The sequence below is a fragment of the Marmota marmota genome, unplaced genomic scaffold (assembly GCF_001458135.2).
Source record: "Marmota marmota marmota unplaced genomic scaffold, marMar, whole genome shotgun sequence".
Classification (NCBI taxonomy): Eukaryota; Metazoa; Chordata; class Mammalia; order Rodentia; family Sciuridae; genus Marmota; species Marmota marmota.
Genome location: NW_026000153.1, coordinates 22,891,059 through 22,917,782, shown reverse-complemented (window position 1 = coordinate 22,917,782; position 26,724 = coordinate 22,891,059). Strand labels below are relative to the sequence as shown.

The 26,724-nt window shown below is 39.7% G+C and overlaps 1 protein-coding gene across 3 annotated transcripts; it reads right to left on the bottom strand.

Annotated features, from left to right (window-relative positions):
• Positions 1-4,335: 4,335 nt before the first annotated feature.
• CUNH7orf57 (chromosome unknown C7orf57 homolog) lies at positions 4,336-26,519 on the bottom strand. Of its 3 annotated transcripts, none has more exons than XM_048786587.1 (9): positions 26,396-26,519; positions 25,734-25,806; positions 22,117-22,302; positions 19,447-19,555; positions 17,125-17,281; positions 13,556-13,653; positions 12,004-12,197; positions 10,967-10,981; positions 4,336-5,381 (listed from the first exon to the last, which is right to left on the bottom strand). In XM_048786587.1, exons 2-9 carry the CDS (start codon positions 25,786-25,788, stop codon positions 5,335-5,337), a joined length of 861 nt encoding a protein of 286 aa, XP_048642544.1. In that variant the 5' UTR covers positions 25,789-25,806; positions 26,396-26,519; the 3' UTR covers positions 4,336-5,334. The 3 variants fall into 3 exon arrangements, with proteins under 3 accessions (XP_048642544.1, XP_015345795.1, XP_048642543.1); XM_015490309.2 differs by having other exon boundaries at positions 12,004-12,245; positions 26,396-26,517; XM_048786586.1 differs by lacking the exon at positions 10,967-10,981 and having other exon boundaries at positions 12,004-12,245.
• Between the last annotated feature and the right edge of the window lie 205 nt (positions 26,520-26,724).

Sequence of the window (26,724 nt, the reverse complement as noted above, 5' to 3'; positions counted from 1 at the left end):
GCAGGGGGAGGGGGCGGCTCTGCCTCTCAGCAGGCCACTGCTCCTCTTCTGCTGGTGGGTCGCAGGCCCGCCTACCTTGCAGGAGTGACTGGAAGCTCTGTTCAGCCGTGGGCCACTCGGCCTTTTCTGCCGGTGGTCACCGTTCCGCCTATCTGGCAGGCGCGGGGGGTGGAGGGCGGCTCTACCCCTCAGCAGGCCGCTGGGCCTGCTCTGTGGATGGTCACAGTTCTGTCTACCTTGCCAGCGCAGGGGGAGGGGGCGGCTCTGCCTCTCAGCAGGCCGCTGCTCCTCTTCTGCCGGTGGGTCGCAGGCCCGCCTACCTTGCAGGAGTGATTGGAAGCTCTGTCCCGCCAAGGGCCACTGGGCCTTTTCTGCCGGTGGTCACCGTTCCGCCTACCTGGCAGGCGCGGGGGGTTGGGGGGCGGCTCTCTCGACTCATTTTTATATTGGATTATTAGTGTTCTTCTGTTGAATTTTAAGAGTTCTTCATATAATCTGAATAACAGTCCTTTTCAGATATTTCTTTCGCAAATACTTTTTCCTACTTCATGGTCTTTCTTTTCACTCTCTCAACAGTATGTATTAGGGTTCTTTAGAGGAACAGAACCAACAGAGTCTATCTATCTATCTATCTATCTATCTATTTATCTATCTGATTATAAAAAGGGGATTTGTTAGATTGGCTTACACAAGCAGAAGTGGATAGTCCCTCAATGGCTGTCTGCAGGCTGGGGAGCTGGAGGAACCAGTAGCTGCTCAGTCTAAGAAGCTTCAGAACAAAGGAATCAATGATGTGGCCCCAGACTAGGACCAAGGGCCTGGAAACTTCCTAGAGAGTCACTGGGCAGAGTCAGCTTTGGAAGAGTGAAGGAGCTGGAGTCTTATGTCTTCAGGTGATTCAGCAGCAAGCAAGAACATGCCGAAGAAGTATAGAGCTTGTGACAGCAGTGACTTCCTTGTTCTTTCAATTTTTTGTTCCATCTAAGGTTCCAACCTATTGGGTGGTGCTGCCTACACTTAGGGTAGGTCTCTCCTTTAATTCAACATCCCACATCCAATCATTCCTAGGAACACCCTCACTGAGACACTTAGAAGCCTCATAAACTTTGCATTTCTTAATCTATTCAAGTTGAAATTCAGATTAACCATCACACCATGTTTTTGATAAAGCAGAAGTTTTTAATTTTATTGAAGCCCAACTTATTAATTCCTTCTTTCATGGGTCATACCTTTGGTGTTGTATCTTAAATGTCATCACCAATGTCACCTGGATTTTCTTCTGCTATTTCTCAGGAATTGTGTAGGTTTGTGTTTTACATTTAGGACTATTATACTTTTTTAATAAATTTTTGTGAACACTGTAATTTTTTGTCTAGATTTTTTTTTCTTTTTACAAGTAGATGTTGATTATTCCAGTACCATTTGTTGAAAAAGTGTTATTTCTCCATTGGTTGCCTTTTCTCCTCTGTCAAAAATCAGTTGATTATGTTTGCATGGTCCATTTCTGGACTCTCCAACTTGATCCTTTGATTGATTGTTCTTTTTCCAATAACACATTGTCATGATTACTATAGCTTTTAAATGTGTGGTGCCAGTCCTCTGGCTTGACCTTCTCCTTCAATATTGTGTTGCCCATTCAGAATCTCTTGCCTCTTCTTAACCATTTATCAATTTGCACAAAATTACTTGCTGGGATTTTTACTGAGATTGTGTAGAATCTGTAGATCAAGTTAAGAAGGCTTAAATATATGTTCAGTCTTCCTATCTGTGAATGTTTAATACCTCTCCATTTATTTAGTTCTTCTCTGATTTCTTGCAAAGTTGATTTCTTTCAGAGTTGTGTAGTTTCCCTTATATGATCCTGTACATATTTTGTTAAGTTTTAAGTGTTTCATTTTTATCATATATTATAAACATTATTGTGGTTAAATTTCAAATTCTACTCGTTCATTATTGGTATATATAGGAAAGTGACTTTTATATGTTAACCTTGTATTCTGCAACTTTACCATAATTGGTACTAGTTCCAAGAGTTTTGTTTCAGGGTTTTGTTGGTTTGTTTGTATTTTGTCTTATCTTTTAGATTTTCTGCATAGATTCTTCTTGTCTATCCCAATCCACTCTGGCTGCTTTAACAATATATCATAACTGTATTATTTATAAACTACCATAATCTATTTCTCACAGTCTGGAATTCAGAAAGCCCAAGACTAAAGGATAGGTAGATTTGGCGTCTGGTGAGAGCCCTCTTTCATAGATGGCATCCTCTCACTGTGTCCTCACACATAGTGGAAAGCACAAGGGGTCTTTTATAAAAACATTAATCCCATTCATGAGGGCTTTTCCCTCATAACCTAATCCCCTCCCAAAGCCCCTCAACCTCCTAGTACCATCACAATAGAGGTTAGGCTTCAATATATGAATTTGGAGGGGGGAAAAAATGTTCAGACCACAGCACTTACCAATCTATTTAACTTTTACTTCCCTGTCTTATTAATTAGGACTTCCAGTATGATATTAAATGGTCAAATGGGACATTCTTGCCCTATTCCTGATCTTACCAGGAAAGCTTCAGTTTCACACCATTAAGTATGTTGTTAGCTTTAGGTTTTTGTAGATGTTCTTTAAAAAAAAAAAAAAAAACTGGTCTAAATCCAAAGCTAGGAATATTGCAAGAAGGTCTGAAGCTTTTCATTAGTCAATTCTTACTAAAGAACATGCAGGTCCACCAGAGTCCTAAGGAAGCCAGCATGCTGAGGTCTCTGTAGGACAAAGCTGCCCTGAGAATGTAGGGGTGGGCATCTAACCCAGAAGTATCCTCTGTGACCCCCACCCCCGCCTGTCTGTTTAGAGTGTGGTGGAGTTATATCATGGTTTGTCTTATTTAAAATGGTATGTATTGAGATAGTTTTTTAAAAATCCAAGGTTGTATTGTGCTTGTGCTTTTCATAACGTTCAAATAACTAAATATGTTCTTTAGGGGTGGCAGAGAAAGGAGGAAGGGAGGGACAGACTATGTATTATACCCGGGAGACTGTGGTTTGTTTTTTTTTTCCCAGTACTGAGGATTGAACCCAGTGACAATGTACCACTGAACTACATCCTCAACCCATTTTACTTGTTATTTTGAGACAGGATCTTGCTAATTTGTTTAAGGTCTTGCAAAATCACTGGGATTGGCCTCTAATTTGCCTCAGCCTCCTGGGTTCCGGGATTATAGTCTGGAAGCAATTCTAGAGAACTGGTATTTCTTCCTTAAATGTTGGTCAGAATTCATTGGTGAATTCACCTGGGCTCTCTGCTCCTTTTTAATGTATGATTCAGACCATTTTTAAAAAAGATTTTTTTTAGTTGTTGATAGACCTTTATTTTATTTATTTATATGTGGTGTTGAGAATCAAACCCAATGCCTCACACATGCCAAGCAAGTGCACTACCACTGAGACACAGCCCCCAAACCATTTTTGAAGATGTCTCATGGAGCCTAAGCAAGGCCAGTGTAGGGGAGCATAGTACTCATTCCCCTCTACCATCCATCACATCTTTAGTAACTGACAGTGATTTTTGTTTTCTTCCATTTTTACATAGGAACAGTTGTTGGCGTTGCTCTATGTTCCCCTTCTTAAAGCTCTTCTGTCACCTTTCCCTTTTCCTCTAATCCTTCGGCTCTGCTTTCCACAGAGCTCTGCCTCCAGGCCCATTTCATCTTCATGAGATGAGAAGAATGAGGTTCAGAGAAGTCAAAACCCTGTTCCAGCTCTCTGAAGTAAGTACATGTGAGGTTGTGGTGAGCTAAGGTGTTCAGATGCCTACCAGATAGCGGTCAGGACACAAGAAGGGCATCTATCTGGGTGTGTGGGTGGGTGTACACCATGCACATGTGTAGAATGTGAAAGTCATGTTACTTTAAAAATCTCTTTGTTGGTTTTAACTGGCAATTTATATGTAGTGTGAGCTTGATTTTTTTAAAGAAATAACTCATTTATTTCAAAACAAGTGGATGGAATTGCAAATTTCCTGTTTTCATAATAAGTTTGCTGTATTTTACTGACCAAAAAGTTAATTTACAAGACTCATTTTTTAAATAATAGACCCTTGCTCTTCTAGGTGAGGTCAAGATTTGATCAGTAGTTCTTTCTCCAAATTTTGTCTTCTCTTTTCGTAAGCCTCAGGTTTCTGTTACTATAATAACCTAAAAAAAAAGAACTAAAGAGTTCTATACTTCTGCTGTTTCTCATGATTTTTCTCATTAAGGTGGGAATGTGTAGGAATGAGGTAGGAATTAGGTAAAAAAAGAAAGAGGAGGAAAGGGGAGAAAAAAAGGAAAAAACTTACTATATTGGTATATTGTTTTTATTCAATACATACAGCCATTCACATTCTTACATATTGCATGTATTCCCCCATACTACCATAAGTTTGATCAAACAATATAGATATAAGTGCTCACGTAGGCCAGTTAATGAATTAATTTAAAACAAATTTTAGCTGAGCAAATGCATGATAAGTTAATTCTGGGAAAAGAAGCTAAAATATCTGTAACCTCATTGGTTTCCTAAAAACTTTCCTGTCAAAACTTATTTAGTCAATGAATTAAATGTCAAAAATATAAAACTATATTTTTAATGCTATATGAACAACATTTATAAAACAACAATCTTGATTCTTAAAAAGTTTTTGTTATACCTACTAAATTACATATTAAAATTAAATATATATTTTTTCCTAGATGATACAAAATAATAAGTGTTTAGTTTAATGGACTTCAGTTTATTCTGAAAGTATTAGCAAAAATTTAAGACTAGCAAATGTTACAATGTTTTATATTAAGTTCTTAAAACATCAAGGTATAATAAAATCTTTTTAAAATCTAAAAGATATCACCATATTCTGGAATTTTGTTTTGTAACAGGAAGATTATTCCTACAAAGAGCAAAGAACAGAAGATTCTTGAAGCTTATTCTGTTGATCTTCTAGTTCAAAATCTCACAGAAATTCCATCCCACCATGGGGCACACAGGAAGTGATGTTAGTGGATGTCAGGGAGGAAGTGATCAGTCCCAAGACATTGGGATGTTACCAGGCCAACAAGGGAAAGGGTAATAGAGGCCATGGTTGTGTTTACTGACCATGTGTTTAACACCCTAGAGAAAGGCAAGAAACAAAAACCAACACTTCCACCGTCTATGCCACAGCAATGCCAAATATGCTGCAAGATGAATTGTTCTGTAAAAATCTATATTAATAATATACAAATGGGAGCCTTATAAATACAGCCCTGATTTGTATTATAGTTAGCTACTAAAAATGTCATTGTAAAAATTACACCCAGGTTTATTTGAGCTCTGCTGGTGTCGATGCAGCTGGAGATGCTTCTGGGCCTGCAACACAAAGTAAATACATGAGTAGACAAAGGCAATGTTTTAAATACATTTTTAAAAAATCACTTATTAATTTAAAATAAAAGAAAGTAACATTTCTGTACCTGTTCATGAGAACTGAACCCAAAGTTTACACAAAAATTAGCATAGAGTCTTACTTCCCAGGACCAGTTGTACATGGAAAACATGAGAAAACAACTTTGGCACTGGGAGAAAAGGACAAAGTGCCCCATGAATGACATTTACTTTCTGAGTCATGCTCGTCCATGCCGGAAAGATTCTGGTAACAACATGCTGAGCATAACTGAACAGTGTGAGCAGTCTCAGGAAGGCGACTGCACTTAAGTCATGTGCCTCTTCCTCAGCTGGAAAGCAGACTCTATGCAGCCTCTGCCCCTCTCTTCCAAGTCTCATGTCCCTTCACAAATGTGAGCAAGCCTGCCAAAGTATAAAGCCGAATCCGTAACCTAAAGGTCACCTTTCTGACACAACACAGCATTTACGCAGGTACAGGGGTAAAGTAACAATAATCATCTTGTGTCCCCTGGAAGGAAGAAAATATTAATAAGAAGCCTGGACTAGATTTATTTCCAGAAAGTTATGGCAGGAGCTCAAAGTGGAGCATTTTCTAGCCAGAAGGAAAAAGGCACCATCTGGTTTGGAAATATTGTTTATAAAGTTTAAACCACAGTGGACATGGGGAGAAATAGGAAACAGAAGAAGTCAGGAAGTGGCAGAAATAAAAAGGCAATTCGAGTGAGAGACAATGTGGCCCCATCAGCCCCAGCACAGGGGGAGGGAGGGGGCTGGGTTTCCATGGTGCAGTCCTCCTTGCTCACATCCACCAAGCACTTTTCTCAGATTATAGGCACTTGGCTGTTTATTGTAAATTTTGTTAATTTTGGATGGTTAAATATCTCTCTGGAACCAAACAGGTCATGTTGCTAACATAGCCCATGGGTTACTTAATACCTAAATGATGTATTTCCTGACAGAAACTTGATAAACTTATACCAATACTGAGTGGTAGTCCTTTGACTGTATTTTGTTAGTGAGAAAGAAAATTTTATCTACTCAAAACCATTCACCCTAACATATTCCATGCGGGTGAACCTCTGCAGTCACTACGTGTGCATTTCTAAACTGGGTGTGTGTGTGTGGGGGGGGGGGATATTCCTAAAAAGAACAATCTAAGCCCAAAGTTAACAGAAGGAAGGAATAATGATTAGACAGGAATAAATGAAATAGATACTTAAAAAACAATAGAAAAGACCAATAAAGCTGAGAGTTAATTTTCTGAAAGCAAACTGCAAATATTTAACTAGACCAAGAAAAAAATAGAAGACTCAAGTAAAACCAGAAATGAAAGACAAACTGGGTGCGGTGGCACAGGCCTTTAATCCCAGTGGCTCAGAAGCCTGAGGCAGAAGGATTGCAAATTCAAAGCCAGCCTCAGCAACTTAGTGAGGCCCTAAGAAACTTAGTAAGACTCTGTCTCAAAATTGAAAAAAAATTAAAAAAATAAAAGACTGGAGATGTGGCTTAGTGGTTAAGTGCCTCTGGTTTCAATCCCTGGTGCCAAAAGAAAAAAAAAAAAAAAAAACAATATGAAAGAGGACACGTTACATTGATACCACAGAAACACAAATGCTCATGAGATGACTTATGAACAATTACTAACAAATTGGACAACCTAGAAGAGATGGGGAAATTCCTGCAAACTTAAAACCTATCAGGATTGAATCATGAAGAAACAGAAAACCTGAACAGATCAATAAAGAGGAAGGAGACTGAATCCTTTATATCTGTAATAATAAGTCTCCATCACAGGAAAGTCCAGGACCTGATTACTTTACTGCTGAATTCTATAAAATATTCAAATTTCAATTCTTATTAAACTCCTCCAAAAAAGTAGGGGGAGAAAACACTTTCAAAACATTTTATGAAGCTGGGCACAGAGGTACATGCCTGTAATCCCAGCAGCTCAGGAGGCTGTGACAGGAGGATCTTGAGTCCAAAGCCAGCCTCAGCACTTAGCAAGGTCCTAAGCAACTCAGCAAGACTCTTCCTCTAAATAAAATACAAAATAGGGCTGGGAATGTGGCTCAGTGGTCGTGTGTTCCTGAGTTTAATCCCTGATACCCCCCCCCCCCCCAAAAAAAAAAACATTTTATGAGATCCACACTACCCTCATACTAAAACCAGACAAAGATATTACAAGAAAATTACAGGTGAATATCCCTGATGAACAAAGATACAAAAACCCTCATCAAAATACAAGCAAGCTAAAATGAGCAGCACATTAAAGAGATCTACACTATTATCAAACAGATTTATCCCTGGGATGCAAGAATGATTCAAAACACACAAATCAATAAATGTGATTTACCACATTGCTATAATAAAGGATGAACACTATGATCTCAGCATACCACAGTGATACAGCCACATTAATAGCAGCATAATTTACAATAGCTAAATTATGAAATCAACCCAGATGCCCATCAATAGGTGAATGGAATAAGAAATTGTGGAATATGTACAATGGAGTTCTACTCAGCTATAAAAAAGAACAAAATTATGGCATTTGCTGGGAAATGTATGGAAATGGAGAATATAATGCTAAGTGAAATTAGTTAAAATCAGAAACTCAGAGATCCAATGTTTTCTCTCACATGTAGAAGCTAGAGCAAAATAAAGGAAAGGAGGAGGGAAGGATATGATAACATAAAGACCCAATTAAATCACTGGTCACAGCAGTCTGAGCCTGTAAGCCCAGCAGCTCAGGAGACTGAGCAGGAGGTTCCTGAATTCAAAGCCAGCCTCAGCAACTTCCCGAGGTCCTAAGCAACTCAGTGAGACGCTGTCTCTAAAATAATTTTAATAAAATATTTTAATAAATTTTTTTAAATAATTTTAAAAAAATATTTTAATAAAATATTAAAAAAGGATATGGCTCAGTGGTTAAGAGCTCCTGGGTTCAAACTTTGGTACCAAAAAAAAAAAAACCCCATAAAATAATCAAATACAAATTAATAGATGAGTGAAAGGAAGTCTATCAGAGTAGAGGAAGGGAAATTGGAGAGGGAGAGAGAATGGGAGGGAAAAGGGGGAAAGGAAATGGGGGGAATCATGAACTGAAAGAGATTTCCATGCATGTATAAGTTTGTCAGGATGAACCCAAATACACTGTAACTACAAAACTATAATAATAATAATAATAATAAGAAGAAGAAGAAGAAGAAGAAGAAGAAGAAGAAGAAGAAAACTATGTGATCTCCTCAACAGATATAGAAAATATATTTGATAAAATTCAACATTGTGACCTGATAAAAACTCTCAACAGATCAATTATAAAAGGACTGTTCTTCAAGATAGTAAATGCATATATGACAAGTTCTTAACTAACATCATAAAAAATGGTAAAAAGGTGGAAGTTTTTCCTCTAAGATAAGGAATGAGTCAAGGACACCCAATCTCATTACTTCTATTCATTATTGTACTAGACATCCTAACTAGACAATTAGGCAAGAAAAATAGATAAAATTCATCTAAGTTGGAAAGAAAGTAGTTAAACTTTGCTGACAATATAATCTTATTTATAGAAAACCCCAAAGGACAACATGAAAAAAATCTGTTATAACTGATTAAAGAATATATTAAACTTGCAGAATGCAAAATCAACATCCAAAAATCAGTAATAGCATTCTATACATTTAACAAAGAACTATCCAAAAGAGAAACTAACAGATCAATCTGATTCTCAGCAACATCAGAAAGTTACTTGGGATTAAATTTAATCAAAGAGATGCAAAGCTTATACACTGAAGTCATTGATGAAAGAAATTAAGATACAAATACATGGAAAGATATTCCATATTCATTGATTATAGGAATTAATATTGTTAAAATGTCCATCCTGTTCAGAAATATCTACAGATTTCAATGAAATCCCTATCAAAATTCCAATGACATTTTTCACAGAAACAAAAAGAAAAACTCTAAAATTCATATAGAACCATAAAAGACCAAGAATAGCCAAAGCAATCTTGAGCAAAAATAACAAAGCTGGAAGCAATGTGCAACCTGATTTCAAAATATATTACAAAGCTAGAGTAATCAAAACAGCATGGTACTGGTACAAAAATTGACATGTAGAACAATAGAATAGGAAGAACCTCCAAACAAACTCATACATTTAAAGTCAACTGATTTTTAACAAATGTAACAAGAATACACAGTGAGAAAAGGACAGTTGATTCATTAAATGTTGTTGGGAATACTGGATATCTACATTCAATAGAATGGAAATTGAACCCTCACTTCACACCATATATAAAAATCATCTCAAGCTAGATTGAAGTCTTAAATCAAAGGCCTGAACTATAAAAGTAAATAGAAGAAATACAGGGGAGAATCTCTCAAATGTTAGTCTTGGAAATGACTGTGTGTATAGAACACCAAAAGCACAGGCGACAAAAACAAATAAGATCACACCCAACTAAAAACGTATGCACTGCAAAGGAACCAATAAGCAAAATGAAAATACAGCCCATATAGTAGGAAATTATATTTGGAAACCATACATGTGATAAGTGATTAATATCAAAATAAAAAATGGGCAGGCAAAGGACCCGACAGATATTTTGTTCTAAAGAAGACATACAAATAGCCAGGAGGCATGTGAAAAAATTCTCAACATCACTATTATCAGGGAAATGAAGGTTAAAATCACAATGAAATGTCATTCCATATTGGACAGAATGGTTGGTTTAAAGAAAATGAAAGAAAAATGTTGGCAAGGATGTGGAGAAAAAGAGATCTTTGCATACTGTTGATAGGACTGTAAATTAGTACATCCATTAAAGAAAACAGTATAGAGGTTCCTCAAGAAACCAAAAACAGATCTACCACATGATACAGCTATCTCACCACTGTTTATATATCCAAAGGAGATGAAATCAGTATATCAGAGAAATATCTACACTCCCGTTTTTAGTGCAACATTGTTCACAGTAACCAAGATATGGAATCAACCTAAGTGTCATCAACAGATGACCAGATAAAGAAAAAAATGGCATACATACACAATCGAATACTATTCAGCCATGTACAGAGATAATTCTGTTATTTGTGACAACATGAATGTTACCTGGAGGACATGATGCTAAGTAAAATAAGCCAAGCACAGACAAAGACTATATGATCTCACGTGTAGAATCTAAAAATGTTAAACTTAGAAGCAGAAAAGTAGAAAGATGGCTATCAGAGGCTGGAGCTGGGGTATTGGAAGTATTTGATAAAGAATAGAAAGATGTTGGTCAAAGTGTATCAAGTTTTAGTTAGAAGAAATATATTCTAGAAATCTGCTACACAGCAAGGTGACCAGTTAATGATAACAGATTGCATATTTCAAAAGTATATATGGCACAGGCTTTTGGAGTCAGAATACATGCAGTTTGGAGAAGGCTTCTGAAGGCTGCTCAGAGGCTGCAGTCTCAGATTTAAGGACTCTCTGCCCATTGATTCTTTTGTGTAAAACTCTTTGTATTTCAGTGCAGATCCATTTCTCTATAAATACTCACTTGGAGGAGAAGACTCTGCAATAAAGAATAAATCATTTTTCAGTTTAATGGGAAAGTCCAAGTATTAAAGTAACTCTTAATTATTTGAAGAATTAGTAAAAGATTGTGTTACTTAAAACAACAGTAAGTCATAAAACACCATCAACTTAGTAAAGTTCAAAAGGGCACTTTGAAACCATATTTTGTGTAAACTTGTCACTCATCTCCTCCATCAGGATAAAGGAGAGAGTCAGCCTGTTAATTGGCAGATGTCCCTCCACCAAAACAGCCAGAAACTGGCTGTGGAAAGCCATGCAGAGAGCTGCTCACAAAAAACAACAACAACAAAAAATTTGGAACAAGCCCTTCAAATCCTTCAAATGCCTGAGCAGACGTGACATGCCTTCTTCCCCCTAATTAAAGAAATAAAGACCCAAAACAAACTAATAAGCCCAGGGGCAAGTGGTCAATAATTAACAGAGCCATGGAAAAAAAGCATAATACTCGATAGGCTTTAAGGTGCACACATCCAAGAAAATGAGACTAATTCTCCCAGTGACTCTTAAAAAACAAAAATATAGTGTTTTGAACATCTAATTACAGAGAAAGTTCTAAATTATTCAAAACTTAAGACATGCTGATAATGGAGCAATTTCAAATTTTTGAGTTTGAATTTGACATTCTTTTTGAGAAATAAAGGGCTTTCTGAGAAGCAATCTTGAAGAAGACTGGCTGTTTATGTCAAAGACCAGCATTGTAGGACCATAACTGTTTGGATTCAGGAGACTAACATTGATATTATTTTATACATTAAGTGTTTGTTACCCTACATGGAATATCAAAATTTCTAATGAAAAAAAAATGTGAAGCCCCAGAAGTCATGGATTTTTCTTACATATTAGCTTTGCTTGTATTTTCCTTATGTTTATCTGTAACCTTAATACTCCTGTGGTTTGGAAACATAATTTCTCAATTACTTATTTTCCATTATGAGATGCAACGTGAGATAATAAAGTTGCCTGCTGCCACCCCAATTAATGAAAATCTGCAGGACATACCACTTGCCGGGTGCACCTCATCTTGAGCTTTCTCAGAGCCTTCAGGAGCCTCTGGATCCTGGGGTGTCTCTGTATCCTGGGACCCTTCTGGATCCTGTGTGGACTGAGATGACACTGAGGACCTGGACGTCTTTGGCGTCTTCTTGTCGGAATCAGCTCGCTGCTGCTGTAACCATTCATCTTTATAGCCATTGCTAATAAGTTTGGAAAAGTTTGTTGGGGAACTGGTTTTTTGACCAGGCCTCAAAAAGAAAAATGAATGTTAAACTTAATTACAAAGGTTAATGAAAAAACCAGAAACAGTATTCAGGGAACACACTGATAATAAGTCAGCTGCCTAACTAGCTCTTAAAGCATAAGGGAGCTCTTGAGCATTCTCTCTTCCATTCCTTCTCTCTCTCTCTCTTTTCTGACTCTCCCATCTATCTTTATCTCTCTGGGTATGTCTCCCTTTGTCTGTCTCTCCTTCTCCATTTTTAAGGATAAAAATCATATTTTAAAAGTATCCATTGTACATGAGTGAGAATATGTTTATTCCAGTTTCCAAAACTTTTCTTGCTGTTAGCCAGTTACAAGTTAATAATCATTCAAACATTTGACAGGGAAATCTTCAAAAACACCACTGTCTAATCCACAATGGATTGCTCAGAATTATCACACCTTTAAATAATGATTTTTTTTTCTTAATTAGTTCTCTCTTGTCCTTATTAAAGATTATCTGCCACCATTTTGACATGGCTTTATCTCCTATCATTTGTCACTGTTCACTTAGACTTTCACCAGCTGCTGGAGCTCCATGGATCAGGGCAGTTGACGTGGTGGAGGCTCCGTGAGTGTTCAACTCAAGCAGGTGATGAGTGCAAAAATACCTGTTCCCTATGAGCCTCAAGTTTCTTACTTATAAATCACTTCATTGTCAAGAGTATTATTCTAATGGTTTTCTCCCTCTCCACCCCTTTCCATATTTACATATATATGTCTTTTTTTCTTTCTCTCCCTCCCAGTCTTATGGCATTTATTACAGTGTAATTAATATAACTGGTTTTCCCCCATTGGATGAGAGCTATTTGAAGAATTAGTCAGGCAATTAATGACATCTATTTTAGCTGTGTACCAGAATTCTGGGAAAGGGAGGAGACACATAGGCCTCAGAGTTTCCCTTTCCAGCCAGAAGATCAACAGATGGCAGCATGCCTAATGTACCCTCCAGCTGAACACAGAGCCAGATGCTCACAGGCACAAACCTCTGGGTTAAGGTCTTGGTGACAGAAAACATCAAGAGAAGCAGCATGAGTGTGCAAAGATGAGTGGCCCAAAATGCAAACTTGCACAGCAAACAATGCAGAAGGGAAGACATGCGCTCAAAGTTGCAAAATCAATGTCAGGAAGAAATGAAAGCACAGCTGTGGGGAGAAGGCGAGGCTGGGTCAGAGCCTTGTGGGCTGGACTGCAGGAAGTTGTCTGGATGTTGTCATTGTCATGCTTGGACAGAAGTGGGAAGAGCAACTCCAAATCTCATTTATAGATCTGTCAGCATAGTTTGAGCACTTACATGGGAGGGAAAGACAGTCTGCTTCCAGCAGTGTCTTTAGGGCCAAGCGGGGTCCCCGTTTTGCTTGGATATTTTGAGTTAATGGCTGGCAGCCTCACCTGTATGCAGAAACACAAATCCCCAAGTCAAGAGATGAAAATTCACCAAGAATAGCAAACAAACAAACTGTATAGGACTAGCCTTTCAATGCGGTAAGTATTTAATAGATTTAGTTACAATGAAATGTAACCCAACAATAATCCCATTCAACAAAAGGGCTTTGTAAAAGGGACAAGGCATTGCATTCCAGTAAAGATGCCATCTACTCAAGAATGAAATGATTAACAACTGGGCTGGGGATGTGGCTTAAGCGGTAGCGCGCTTGCCTGGCATGCGTGCGGCCCGGGTTTGATCCTCAGCACCACATACAAACAAAGATGTTGTGTCCACCGAAAACTGAAAAATAAATATTAAAATATTCTCTCTCTCTCTCTTTCTCTCTCTCTCTCTCTCTGTCTCTCTCTCTAAAAAATAAAAAATAAATAAATAAATAAATAAAAATAAAAGAAATGATTAACAACTTATTGGGAAATGCTGGAGGCTCTATGAGAGGTCCCATCCAGATGGAACTTCCAGAGGAAATTGGAACATATGTTCCCACAAAAGCCATGCATGCCAAGGTTCACAGCGGTTTTAGTAATAATCACCAAGAACTGCAAGTGACCTGAATGTCCATTGACAGGTGAATGGACAAATTGCACCATAATAGTACAAATGGCCCATAACGAAACACCTCTCCACAATACAGAGGAACCAGGCTCAGACACTCCTAACAGTTTGGCTGCATCGCAAATGCATAAGGCCACGTGGCAGGTGGCAGAGCCAGGTGTCAAGGACTACATAACACTAAAAAAACGGATCATTGCCTGCCAGGGTTAGGAGTCATGAGGTGTTGATGAAAAAGGGGCTGAGAAACTCGGGTGGTGACAGAACTGCTCTATAGCTCAATGGCTGTGGTGTTCACACAACGCATACATTAGTCAAAACTTATCCAACAGTACTATACAAACAGGGACCTGTATTCAATTTGTATCTTATTTTTAAAAACAATATAAATGGTAGTAGAAACAGAAAAAAAAAAGCAAGCAAAACCCATGGAAGTATATCAGCATTTACAAGAAGAAAAGATGCTAACAAAACCCTTCTAATCACCCAGCAAGTGAGCAAGATCCTTTGAGTTCTGGCTAACAACCAGTAGCATATTTGCCCTAAATACTCTCAAGCATCTTCCACATGCTAAGGGAGGGGTCAGGGCATGTTGTGGAAAGTGCTGCATCCCATAATCTTTCCTAGGACATAGATGACAGGCTACAGAGTGGCAGGAGGAAATTCTAGTACAACCTGCTAGTTCAGTGTTGTGATACTTCTCAGGTTCAAGTTCTCACTGTACCTTTGCCAAAAGGACTTATAAGATACAAGAAGAAAATCAAATCAAAGAACTCCCCCACCTTAGCCTAATAAATACTCCTAGGTAATCTTTGTCCTAAGTGAGGATGATGTGATCTTGCTGAAGCAGTCTGGGCCCTTCTCCGATGTGGCTCATGCCTAAGTTACCCAATACCCCATGCCTTCAGCTGTTACCTATTCAGTGTCAGTGTCTTGAACTCTTGGACATCATCACTCCTCAGCATGCTAGGCAAGGGAAGACAGATTGGCTTCAGGCATTTGTGCAGCCCTCAGCACAATTTTTTAAAGTGGTTACTAAATAAATAACCACATTTAATTTGTCAGTGATGCAGCATTTACTGTTTTAAAATTTCTCTAGCTCTGTACTCTAACTGTGGTTAACATCCATGTGCTCAAGATTTCAGCTCAGTGTAACTAGTCAATTATATAACACTGAGAAACAGGCCTGATCCCTAAGAGTCCATTCCACTTTCATACACATGCTAATGGCCCAAAGCCAGAATGACAGTGGAACACTGGGGATGCTGTACTTCGTACTCAGCCACCCAAGTCTCCAAATAAACTGAGGGTCCTCTACATACCAGGATACTGATAAGTGAGGCCTGGGAATCAGTAGGATGTGCCTAAGATACACCTAGTTTCCTCAATACTCAAATAACAATGGTGTTGGCTCTCGTTCTCAGTATCAAAACAGTATTGCCATATTTAATACAAACTTCATTATTTCACTCATAAATCCCAATGTCTCAAACACAAAGACTAATTTCAGACCTTAGTGCTAATAGCAATGTCAAGCCCTCAATGGGGCCAGGGGCCTTACTGTGGTCCCTGGAGATCCTGGAGGTACCCAAGAGGAAGCCAGGAGACCAGACAGGCTTCTATCAAGAGATCTCAACCACCCATCAACCAATTCAGTCTCTCTGATATGCGGATGCTCACACACAATGGTAGGGTGGGGGATAGAAGTTCATTGGAGTAGACTGCCGCAGCCCGGCTGGCTGGGCAAAATAAGCGGAGGGTGACGAATAACTTGTATATGTTGATACAGCAGGAGTGGGAGCCCTTTATTGCAGGACAGGAGCAGTATTTATACATTCCACACAGCTTATCTAATTAGCATAAACTAGATACATCAGTCAACCAATCAGGAATCTCCACACTTAATGGCTTGTTTTTGTTACTTCTCAAACCGCTCCCTCTGGCATTTTGCCAGGCACCATCCAGACTTGTTTACGAACTCTAACATTCCCCTGGCAAAATGCCAGGTGTTATTTTGACTTGTTTACAGACTCTAACAGTAGACAAAGGGGAATAAGGGAAGGGAGATTGGGGAAGGGAATAGGAAAGACAGTAGAATGAATTGGACATAACTTTCATATATGAGTATGTGACCAGTGAAACTCCACATCACATAACAACCACAAAATGGGATCCTAATTAGAATATCATACTCCATATATTATATGTATAATATGTCAAAATATACTCTATTGTCATGTATATCTAAAAGGAATAGATAAAAAATACTAAGTATTGAATATAGAGTATTAGGAGACAAGTCTCCAAAATTACTCTTTTATAAGACAACTAGCAAACCTGTCTTGGAAATTGATTACCACTTTGTAAATATTTGCACATTCAAAAAATGCAAATTGCCTAAGAAGTCTTCAGTTCAGAGATCTGTCTCCCCTTTGTAATCAAATATACCCCTGGGAGTTTGTACAGAAAAAAAGAATTCCTTTTCTCTTACTTTATTTCTAGTGAGGAAATTCCAGGAAAAAATTCAACTTAAAGACTTAAAGTGCAAAGATATCAGAAGCAAGATATCCTTCCTACATGTACCAAATCATAGTGCTATGCCAGATTTCCCCTACATATGTATTAACTGGTTGAAAAACAGTTAATAAAAAGTAACCTTACCTATAAAATCAATATTTACAAAAAGAAAATGACAACAGTGTCAGGCTTGCCTTTTAGTAGAATGAAACTTAAAATTCTGAGTACAAGAACAATGTTATGGGCATCTTAAGACACACTGGCAGGAGCTAACAAGTTCATCCCTTAATTACTCAGGGAGACATGGAAACAAAGCAGATGCAGATGCCATCTATTTATGAGGGCACCTTTTTCTTCTCCTTTTCTAGTTCCTCGGCCTCTCTTTGCCAAACCGTTTTCATGTCAAAGTCAAAGGGCCCTCTTCTGGATTCATAGTTACTGTTGGCCTGACCAGGGTTGAATTCTTCATACACCATGTAGTCTGGCATGGAGACCACAGGAACTCTGCAGGAACAGAAGGGACAGTTATGGCCTGGTACCTAGCACCATTTCATTCTCTCCCTCTTCTCTTCTCAACCCCTTTCCCACTCTTTATATAGGAATCATCCATCTTCCTCAAAGACACAGATGGCCTTCCCCCACTCTGCTCATGCTGAATAAACTCATGCACCCTTCTCTAGGACAGCCCCCCAGGATCAGGAGGTCAACTCAGAAATCAGTCTCATGTGACTAAAAATAGGTATATTAAAATACAAATTTATGAAGCAGATAACTTATAATTATTTCTTTTAGAATAGCATCTACTATTTTGTCCTGTTCAAAGAGCTAAACATCCCTAAACATTTACCATTTAACATTATAATTAAGATAATAATTTTTTGTTGGACAGTCATTTTTAATGTGTGTGTTTAAATTTAAATTTAAACTTAAACTGATCTTCCCACACTGACACCATACCCGGAAGAGACATCTCCAAATTTCTCTGCACCCCTTTCTGTTTTACAGTGCCTCATTCATTTTTCCTACTGCAATTAGTACAAATTATTCTTGTGTGTGTGTGGCAGGGGTCGGGGGTCGGGGGTCAACCCAGGACCTTATGCAAGGCAGGCAAACAGAATATTCATTTTTTAAAATGAGAGAAGTCTAATATTCCCATGCCTTAGGCATGGCATAAATTTTATGTGTTCTTTTTACCTATCCAAACAAACAAACAAAACACAACAAAAGCAGGAAAATCAAAATCCTGAAATATGGAGATTTCTTGGAAAGCTGGGAATGGAGCCACCTTTTGACCCAGCTATTCCCCTTCTCGGTCTATTCCCTAAAGACCTAAAAAGAGCATGCTACAGGGACACTGCTACATCGATGTTCATAGCAGCACAATTCACAATAGCAAGACTGTGGAACCAACCTAGATGCCCTTCAATAGACGAATGGATAAAAAAAAATGTGGCAGTTATACACAATGGAGTATTACTCTGCATTAAAAAATGACAAAATCATAGAATTTGCAGGGAAATGGATGGCATTAGAGCAGATTATGCTAAGTGAAGCTAGCCAATCCCTAAAAAACAAATGCCAAATGTCTTCTTTGATATAAGGAGAGTAACTAAGAACAGAGTAGGGTCGAAGAGCATGAGAAGAAGATTAACATTAAACAGGGATGAGAGGTGGGAGGGAAAGGGAGAGAGAAGGGAAATTGCATGGAAATGGAAGGAGACCCTCAGGGTTATACAAAAGTACATACAAGAGGTAGTGAGGGGAAAGGGAAAAATAATACAAGGGGGACAAATGAATGACAGTAGAGGGGGTAGAGAGAGAAGAGGGGAGGGGAGGGGAGGGGGGATAGTAGAGGATAGGAAAGGCAGCAGAACACAACAGACACTAGTATGGCAATATGTAAATCAATGGATGTGTAACTGATGTGATTCTGCAATCTGTATATGGGGTAAAAATGGGAGTTCATAACCCACTTGAATCAAAGTGTGAAATATGATATATCAAGAACTATGTAATGTTTTGAACAACCAACAATAAAAAATTAAAAAAAAAAAAATCACTCTGTGACCATGAACAGAACCCTCAGTCAGATGACACCAGATAATAGCTTAGAAGCATGTCTATGGTGGTCCTATCTTACAAGGAAAATAAAAACGAAAAACCAAAATGATTGTTCATACTTTCTCTCAGTCCAAGAGAGGTGGTTTGGAGGGTCAAGTTTACATAACACAAACAGGAATTCATTTCAAACATTGTGGGGGACAAAGGCTCCCTACAATTCTACAATCATTATAGAAACTTAGATGTACCTCCATTTCTAGCTGTATCTAGTGTATTTCATCTGTATCAGAAAGCTTTAGACAGGCTGCTGTTTCTGCAGCCAACAGACATGGGGATATCCCACGTGTCAGAAAACAGAAAATCTGAAGCTATTTACCAATAAGCAGCCAAAGACCCACACCTCAAGGGGGACACAAGATGCTCCATGTTTCTCCAACTTTGGTTTTCTGACAACTCTGCTATATTTCCTAAAGAGCTAGCTATTGAAAAATAGTACCTGGACCTGTGATATCACACACTTGCTATCAGTATTAGATATTTATATTTTTAAAAGTACAAATTGGACTATTTTTTCAATTAAAAAAATGTGGGTGCTTCAAGATACTCACTCATGCTGGTGGGCCGTGGGTGGCTTGCTGTGGTGGATGTACCAGTCGGGTAGGGCATAGGCCACCGGGGAGCCTTGCCTCGTGCCAGGGGCAAAATGCTTCAGCAGATCTCAAAAAGAATGAGACAGGGTTGCGTGTGGGCTTGTTGCTCACACAATAGAAGGCACAACCAGTGGAAGTGTAACAAGAGGAACTGTGCCATCACCCTGAGGTTGCCTCAGGACTGGGGGCTACCAGAGCATTCCTGACCCCCACCTGCCTCTGCATGGGCTAACAGGTGAAGGTCCAAAGGGTCCAGTTTCACATTCAGACAGGGATGACCCATGTGAACCACTCACCCCTATCTCTCTTTTCCTCAAGGATCTGGAAAGATCTCCTGGTCCTGAGCGGGCACCTTGCCAATATCATCACTACTCTCCTTAGGTCCCCAGAAGCTGTGCTTGCTGCTCCCTTACCTCAGTTACTCTAGGCCATTCTCCGAGCCTAGAACAATCCAAGCCTAGATGGCCTCTTTTATCATTGTCAGGCTGCCCTTGACTCTTCCCTCCACCCAATTCAACTATTTCCAGAAGAAGCCCTCCTCTTCAGGTTTCCAGGTGGGTGGTCCCTGGGGAATTTATCTTGGCTTTTCTAGCCAATCTGAAGGGGAAAAAAATCTCAAGGCTCCTTCTCAGAGACTCAGTTTTGTTCCTGACTCACCAGCTGACTTTCTAGCTTCTATCCCTCCCCTTTGCTGCTATGAAAAGGCTTCTGGCGGGAAGAACTGATTTTGCCAGATAATCAACAGCAAAATGATAATAATAATACTTGTGACAGCAGAGAAAATGTATTGATTTAATAATCTCAGTAAGAAATTTTTAATCTCCCATTTTTCACTTTAAAAATTTTTATTAAATATTTCAGACTTGTAGAAAAGTTACAATAGTATGGGTTCCTCCTCTGACCTTCACTTCATTTTATCTGATCATTTTCTTTCTCTATGTTTTAATCATCATCAAAATTATTATCATTATGGGGCAATAACAAAATAAAAAACTCCTTGCAATAACAAAATAAAAAACTTGCCTGTAATCCCAGAAACTCAGAAGACTGAGGCACAAGAATCACAAGTTCAAGGACAGTCTTAGCAACTTAGGAAGACTCTCAGCAATTCAGTGAGACCCTATCTTAAAATCAAATATAAAAAGGACTTGTATATAGCTTAGTGGTAAAGAATCTTTGGTTTAACCTCCACTACCAAAAATATCATTGTGATTACTGTTTTCAGAACTGTTGGGTAATCTGTTGCAGACAGCATTCCCCTTCATCCTCAGTGTCAGTGGATGTTTCAAAAAGACAGTCCTTACATAATCACGGCATGATGATCAAACTGAGAATATTGCTATTTGTTATAATTTGAATTTTAAATGTTCCCCAAAAACTCATGTGTTGAAGGCTTGGTCTCCAGCTCATGGTGCTACTGGGAGGCAATGAAAATTTTAGGAGGTAGGGCCTAGCTGGATGAAGTAGGTCATTGGTGGTGAGTTCCTAAAGGTAATATTGGGAAGCAGCCCCTTATGTCTTTCTGCTTGGTGGCCGCAATGAAATAAGCAACGTTTTCTACCATGTGCTTCCATCATGATGTACTGCCTCACAGTCCCCAAAACAACTGGGCCAAGTGACCATGCATGGCAACTCCTGAAACTGTGAGCCAAAATCCACCTTTCCTCCTCCCCAGTTGTTTATCTCAGGGATTTTGTCAGAGTGTTGCAAAGATGACTGAGGCAGTATTGATGCAATACTTTTATCTAATTTACAGAACTCATTCCAATTTTGCCAGTTATCCCACTAGTGTTCTGTCAACCAATGGCAGGGGAAGGCAGTGTCTAGGTCTTCTACCTACTTTAGGCGTAGTCAGGTAAATGGGTTGTTATGGACTTTTTAATGTTAAAGCAGCACAGATATGGCCATTTTGTTTTTCATTATCCCTACGACATTCTCTGTATGGATGATAGCAGGCAAAGGGGAAAAAAGAAAAGTTTAGTATTTGTCATTGCCACTTTTCCCAAAGGCTAGCAGTGAGACATTTGGGAGATGTTCCCTCAACCCTCTGATCAGTGATTTCTACTGAACTCAATATGCCTCAGTTTTCAAATATTCAATCAGAACTTTTTCAATGAAATATTGCATTAAAATTGACTTTCATCAACATTACCATTGAAACATTATTTAAAATCTATTTATAATAAGGATAGAGGAAATGACAATAAGCAAGAAAAAAAAAAAAAAAACTTTTCACAAATTAGCCAGGAATTGGTTGAATCAAACAAGGGACATTACAGGGCAAAAGTAGATCTCTTGAAATGCACAATTTCCTGAAATTCTCCTTGCAATAACAAAATAAAAGGGGGGGGGGGGCGATGGAAATAATGATTCCAAAGGTAACACTCAGAAAAAATATCTTACATAACCAATTGTGTGAATCCAAAGTCTTTTCAGTCTAACATCACAAAAACCATTTCCCCCTGGAGATTATACACATCTTCAACTTACTCAGTGAGTCTAAACTTCTAAAGGCCTTGGGCAAAAGTTATGGATTTTATAGTAAATATATTTTATATATTTTTGTATGGATGAAATTATAACACCCCTACCCTGCTCACAAAGCCACTGAGCATGCAGAGGGCTTACCAGGTCTGCCGCCTTGTTTTGCAAGCTTCACATATTCTGAGTCCGTTTCTTTTATCCAGTACTTCCTAGTCCCAGGTGTGTTCCTATTGTGTGATTCTTCCAGATTACTGAGTCCTGGGATCTGGGACGCTGGTGGGACATCCACAGCCTTCTCAGAGCGCTTTGTGGGCAGGTGGTAATACCAATCTAGACAGGAGGGAAGCAGAGCTTCACTGTTAAGTGTGGGTTGTAGGAAATGCTGGCATCAGGGAAGGGCTCCTGTCCCCTTTGAGACTGTGCAGACCAAGCAGTCAGGGCAGCACACATGACAGAGCAGAGCACATGAGCCCTCTCTGAACACCTGGGACCAGGAGGACAATTAAGTCCCTAGAGACCACAAAAATGCCAATCACCAGCCCAGGTGCAGTAATCCCAGAGACTCAGGAGGCTGAGGCAGGAGGATTGGAAGTTTGAGATCAGTCTGGGCCTTCCTGTCTCAAAACAGAAAATAAAAAGATCAGTGGACATAGGTTAGTGGTAGAATACTAACCAGAACTGCAAAAATAATGATAATAACAATATGCCAACCACTCTTGCCAAGAGAAGGAAAAGCACCTCCTACTCAGCCCTGCCAGTCCTGTTTCTCTGATGTGGTTTGACCTTCCTCCCAAAGAGCCCCAGTTTCTTCCACTGGTGTGCTAACTTCCTAGACAGGTATCCAAGCCCAGCCTGTCTGCCTCAATCTCTCACCTACATAAAATGAAGACTTAAGTGTATTCCTAGTTATGCTGGAAGTATGCAATCCTTAAAAATTTTAATTCACACAGAACATTACAGGTAAGACTATGAAGTGTGTGGTAAAATGTTGACCAACATTTGATGAACTTAATATGTTAAAAATACTGAAATATAAATCCAGTCACAGGAACAATAGTCTGATTAAACATGTTTACCAATTTTACAAGAGCAGGAAGGCAAGCAAGGAAGCCTCATGAAATGAACACCTGTGATGGCAGCTCCTGCCTGGCTCCCTTCCACCACCCTGGCAGCAGACTGCAAACTGTTGTTTTGGAGTCAGCAACCCATTTCCACACAAGCCCCTCAACTGGCTTCACTGTGCTGGAGGCCACAGTGGCAAGAAAACGTATCAGAGGCCTGGATGAGTATTAAAGAGGGAAAGGAGGCAATGAGGGAATCATTTCACCAGAACAAACACATATTCTAGAAAATCTTCATAGGCCTGATATTCCTAAGGACTTTCCTTTGGGAAAGATTAAGTTGGATGAGTATAGATCATGTGGCTTTTATTGTGACGTAGGCAAAATAGTGCAGGGAGCGGGAAGGACAGGAAAATGAGAGAGCTTGCCCCCTGTTCTTCCTCTGCACTGTGACATGAATTCAACACAGAAAGGGAAAGGAACTCTGTGTGCATGACCCAGAGAATTAAGGAGGCTGCCTGAGCCTTGAGCTGATGGCATCCAGAGCAGACCCTATAGGCTTGCCTATAAGGCTCCATGGAGAATAGATGGAGGAGCTTCTATAAATAGCTGGGGAGGTTGGCAAAATCTCAGGACCTGGAGTTGTTAGTGTTTATTTATGACCTTACAGAGAGAAGAGGTCTGGGGCATCAAGACTGTAGGTGATTTTAGGTACTTCTTTGCATTCAAAGTTGATTATTCAGATGCCCAAATGTAAGAAAAAAATCCTCACAACTGATTAAAAAGTTTATAAACAAAATCTAGGAAAAATACGATATTCAAAAGATTCAAATTCTTTGAGACACAGTGACAGAGTATATTTGATAGCACTTATCAGACTGTACTGTGACAAAATTCATGACATTAAGACAATACCCAGTTCATGACAGATGTGAGGCAAACTTTTTGTATCAGTGTGACTGTAACACAGTACCTAGATATTGGTTCAGCATTATTCTAGATGTTTCAATTAAGGTATATTTTTATATAAAAATAACATTTAAATCACTGGACAAGCCAGAGAGGGTAGTGCACTTCTGTAATCCTAGAAACTCGGCAGGCTGAGGCAGAAGTGACTGTGTGCGAGTTCAAAGCCAGCCTCAGCAACTTATTGAGGCCCTGAGCAACTTAGTGAGGCCCTAAGCAACTTAGTGAGACCTTGTCTCAAAATTTAAAAAACAAATAAATAAAAAGGATGTTGACGTGGCTCAGTGGTCAAGTGCCTCTGGGTTTAATCCCTGGTACAAAAAAAAAAAAAAACCCCAAAAAATTAAATCAGTGGACTTCGAGTAAAGCAGATGATCTTCCACAATATGGGTGAGCTCCATCCAATTATTTAAAAGTCTTAAGGAGAAGAATGAGATCCTCTGAGGAAGAGGCCTTTTGCCTCAGATGGATTTTTAACTTGAACTGCAATCTAGTCCCAGCCTGCCCTGCAGATTTCATCTTATTGCTGCATAATTGTTTGAGCCAGTTCCTTAAAATAAGACTCCCTTTCTCCATATATAGGTAGATATCCTATATATATCCTATTGATTATGTCACTGGGACAAACCTTAACAGTCATACATAGGAAAATAGTACTGAATCAATCAGTTTGCTCAGGGCCTGGAAACAAGAAGTTATCATCCTTTAAAGCTTGATAGCTTAGACATCCAATTTCTACTAAAGCTGGGTTCACTGCATAAAAATGAATGATATTTAACATGGAAAATCTTTTAAGTACCTAAAGGACATTAAACAGCTAAATCAATACTATAAGGTTTGGAAAATTAAAGAAACATTGGGAAAGCCTTAAAGAATTACACAAAAGATCACAGAAAATCAATCTACTAATTAAAAATAAGAATTTAGCAGCTTCATGCTCTGATCAGGTTCAGCTCAAAGATTTCCTCTCTTGGAGAGAGGATATTTGATTCTTGCTTTATTTTTCCTCTCTCTGTTTTGATTACTAATTAATCCACAGAGAACAGTGTATCTTCTACCTTCTCATTACTGGAAGCTTGGGCAAGCACTGAACTATAATCCATTTATAAATGAATGCAAAAGAGGAGCTCAGAGAGAAAGGGCTCAAATAAGTAAAAGAGTCACCACCTGTCCCACATACACGAAGGGATAGGGGGAGAAAGAGCTCCAGGAGAAGGCTGTCTAAGAATCCAAACCCTTCTCCTCCAATACACAGCATGGCCTGGGTTGCCAATAGTGGTAACAGTCACACCTATAAGTTCATTTAGAGTATATGAAGGGCCTTTGTTTCCTTTCTAAGCATATAAGAACTGCTCCAACTTGTCCCTTACATCTGAGCACCTGTACTCTCTTCTCTATTCTCTTCCTTCCAAAATAAAGTGGAGTAAAAACAAAAAGAAGACAGCATCTCAAGACTTCTTCCTTCCCTTCTCAACTTCATCCCCTGGTACATAAGCCATGAACCTCCACTGAATACTTGTTTTCTGCATCCAGCCACTTAAAGCAAGAAATATTTAATTTGGTTAGGGTTTTAGAAGTCAGTAAAATACCTGGGAAAAACAACTGGGGGTGGGGGGAGTTCCCTAGTCGACATTCAGAAAAACAACGTGAGATTTATACAGGGTTAACTATTACAAAGAAATGTTCAAGCATTATTTCTAGCTCCGACCTCCACCATCTGAACAACTCACTCACCACAGGGAGCGTAGCGGTGTGAGACACCCTGCACCTCCTTGCTGGTGTTCCTCATGGCCAGAAGCAGACAGCGCTGCGGGAAGAGACAGATAACGCACTTGTGAGGCATCTTCAGGCATAAAAGGTGGAGGCGGGCAGAACTTGCTAGATGCGGGGTCGGGGTGGAGTGGGGGACAGGGGACACTCTACAGATGCAGCTCCCAGGGTTCGCTGCTGGCCTGACTCCCTGCGAGCTGCATCTGCAGAGTTGCCCACCCCACTCCATCTAGCAAGTCCTGCCCACCTTCACCTCCTATGCCTGAAGATGCCTCACAACACACAAGTGCTTGTACATCCATGCAGGGTACACAGCAGGTACAAACGCACGCCAAACACCCAGCAAGGTTCAGTCCACACTGGATACACAACACAGCAGGGGCACATCATACAGGTTATACAGTCGGGACACAAGCAGCCAGGCACGTGAATGCATGCCGGGCGTACAGAAGGGGTCAGGTCGTGCGGATAAACAGCAAGATCAAGGAACCATCACAACAAGGAGAACTTGCACTCCCAGTACTCAGCAAGTACATATTGGGTATACCACAGATAATCAAAGGCTGCAGGACTTGGGATTGCACCAAGGTCCCGCGGTGGTCTCCGCCCCCGCCGGTCAGGCTCACCTGTCCGCCCAGGGTCTCCTTGGCTGCTGCCTACAGCACTCAGGACTAAATTTTGTGTGCGGCGGGCGGTGGGCGGGAACCAACCCGAAACTCCCAGCGCGGCGCGAAACCACAACAGCCCCTCGTTGCCAGGGCAACGTCCAGCAGCCAACCCACAGGTGCAGTAAGAGTGCCACTGGCCAATAGGGGAAACCTGAGGAGTGCCAGTAGGCCAATCAGGACCTGGGCAGAGCGCATGCGCCACTGTCAACCGTCTGGAGCTGGGGAGGGGTGGTTATTGGGGCTAGGGCGTGGTGTGAGTATGGGGCGGGGCGGGGCCGGGCTTAGGA

Excerpts from the sequence above, each read along its gene's own strand:
- CUNH7orf57 (XM_015490309.2), bottom strand. The coding sequence starts at position 25,788 with ATGAGGAACACCAGCAAGGAGGTGCAGGGTGTCTCACACCGCTACGCT. Across the intron at positions 19,556-22,116 it reads AAAACAAGGCGGCAGACCTG|ATCTGCTGAAGCATTTTGCC; the intron begins GTAAGCCCTCTG and ends ATTCTTTTTGAG. Across the intron at positions 17,282-19,446 it reads CCCACGGCCCACCAGCATGA|AGTTCCTGTGGTCTCCATGC; the intron begins GTGAGTATCTTG and ends CTGTTCCTGCAG.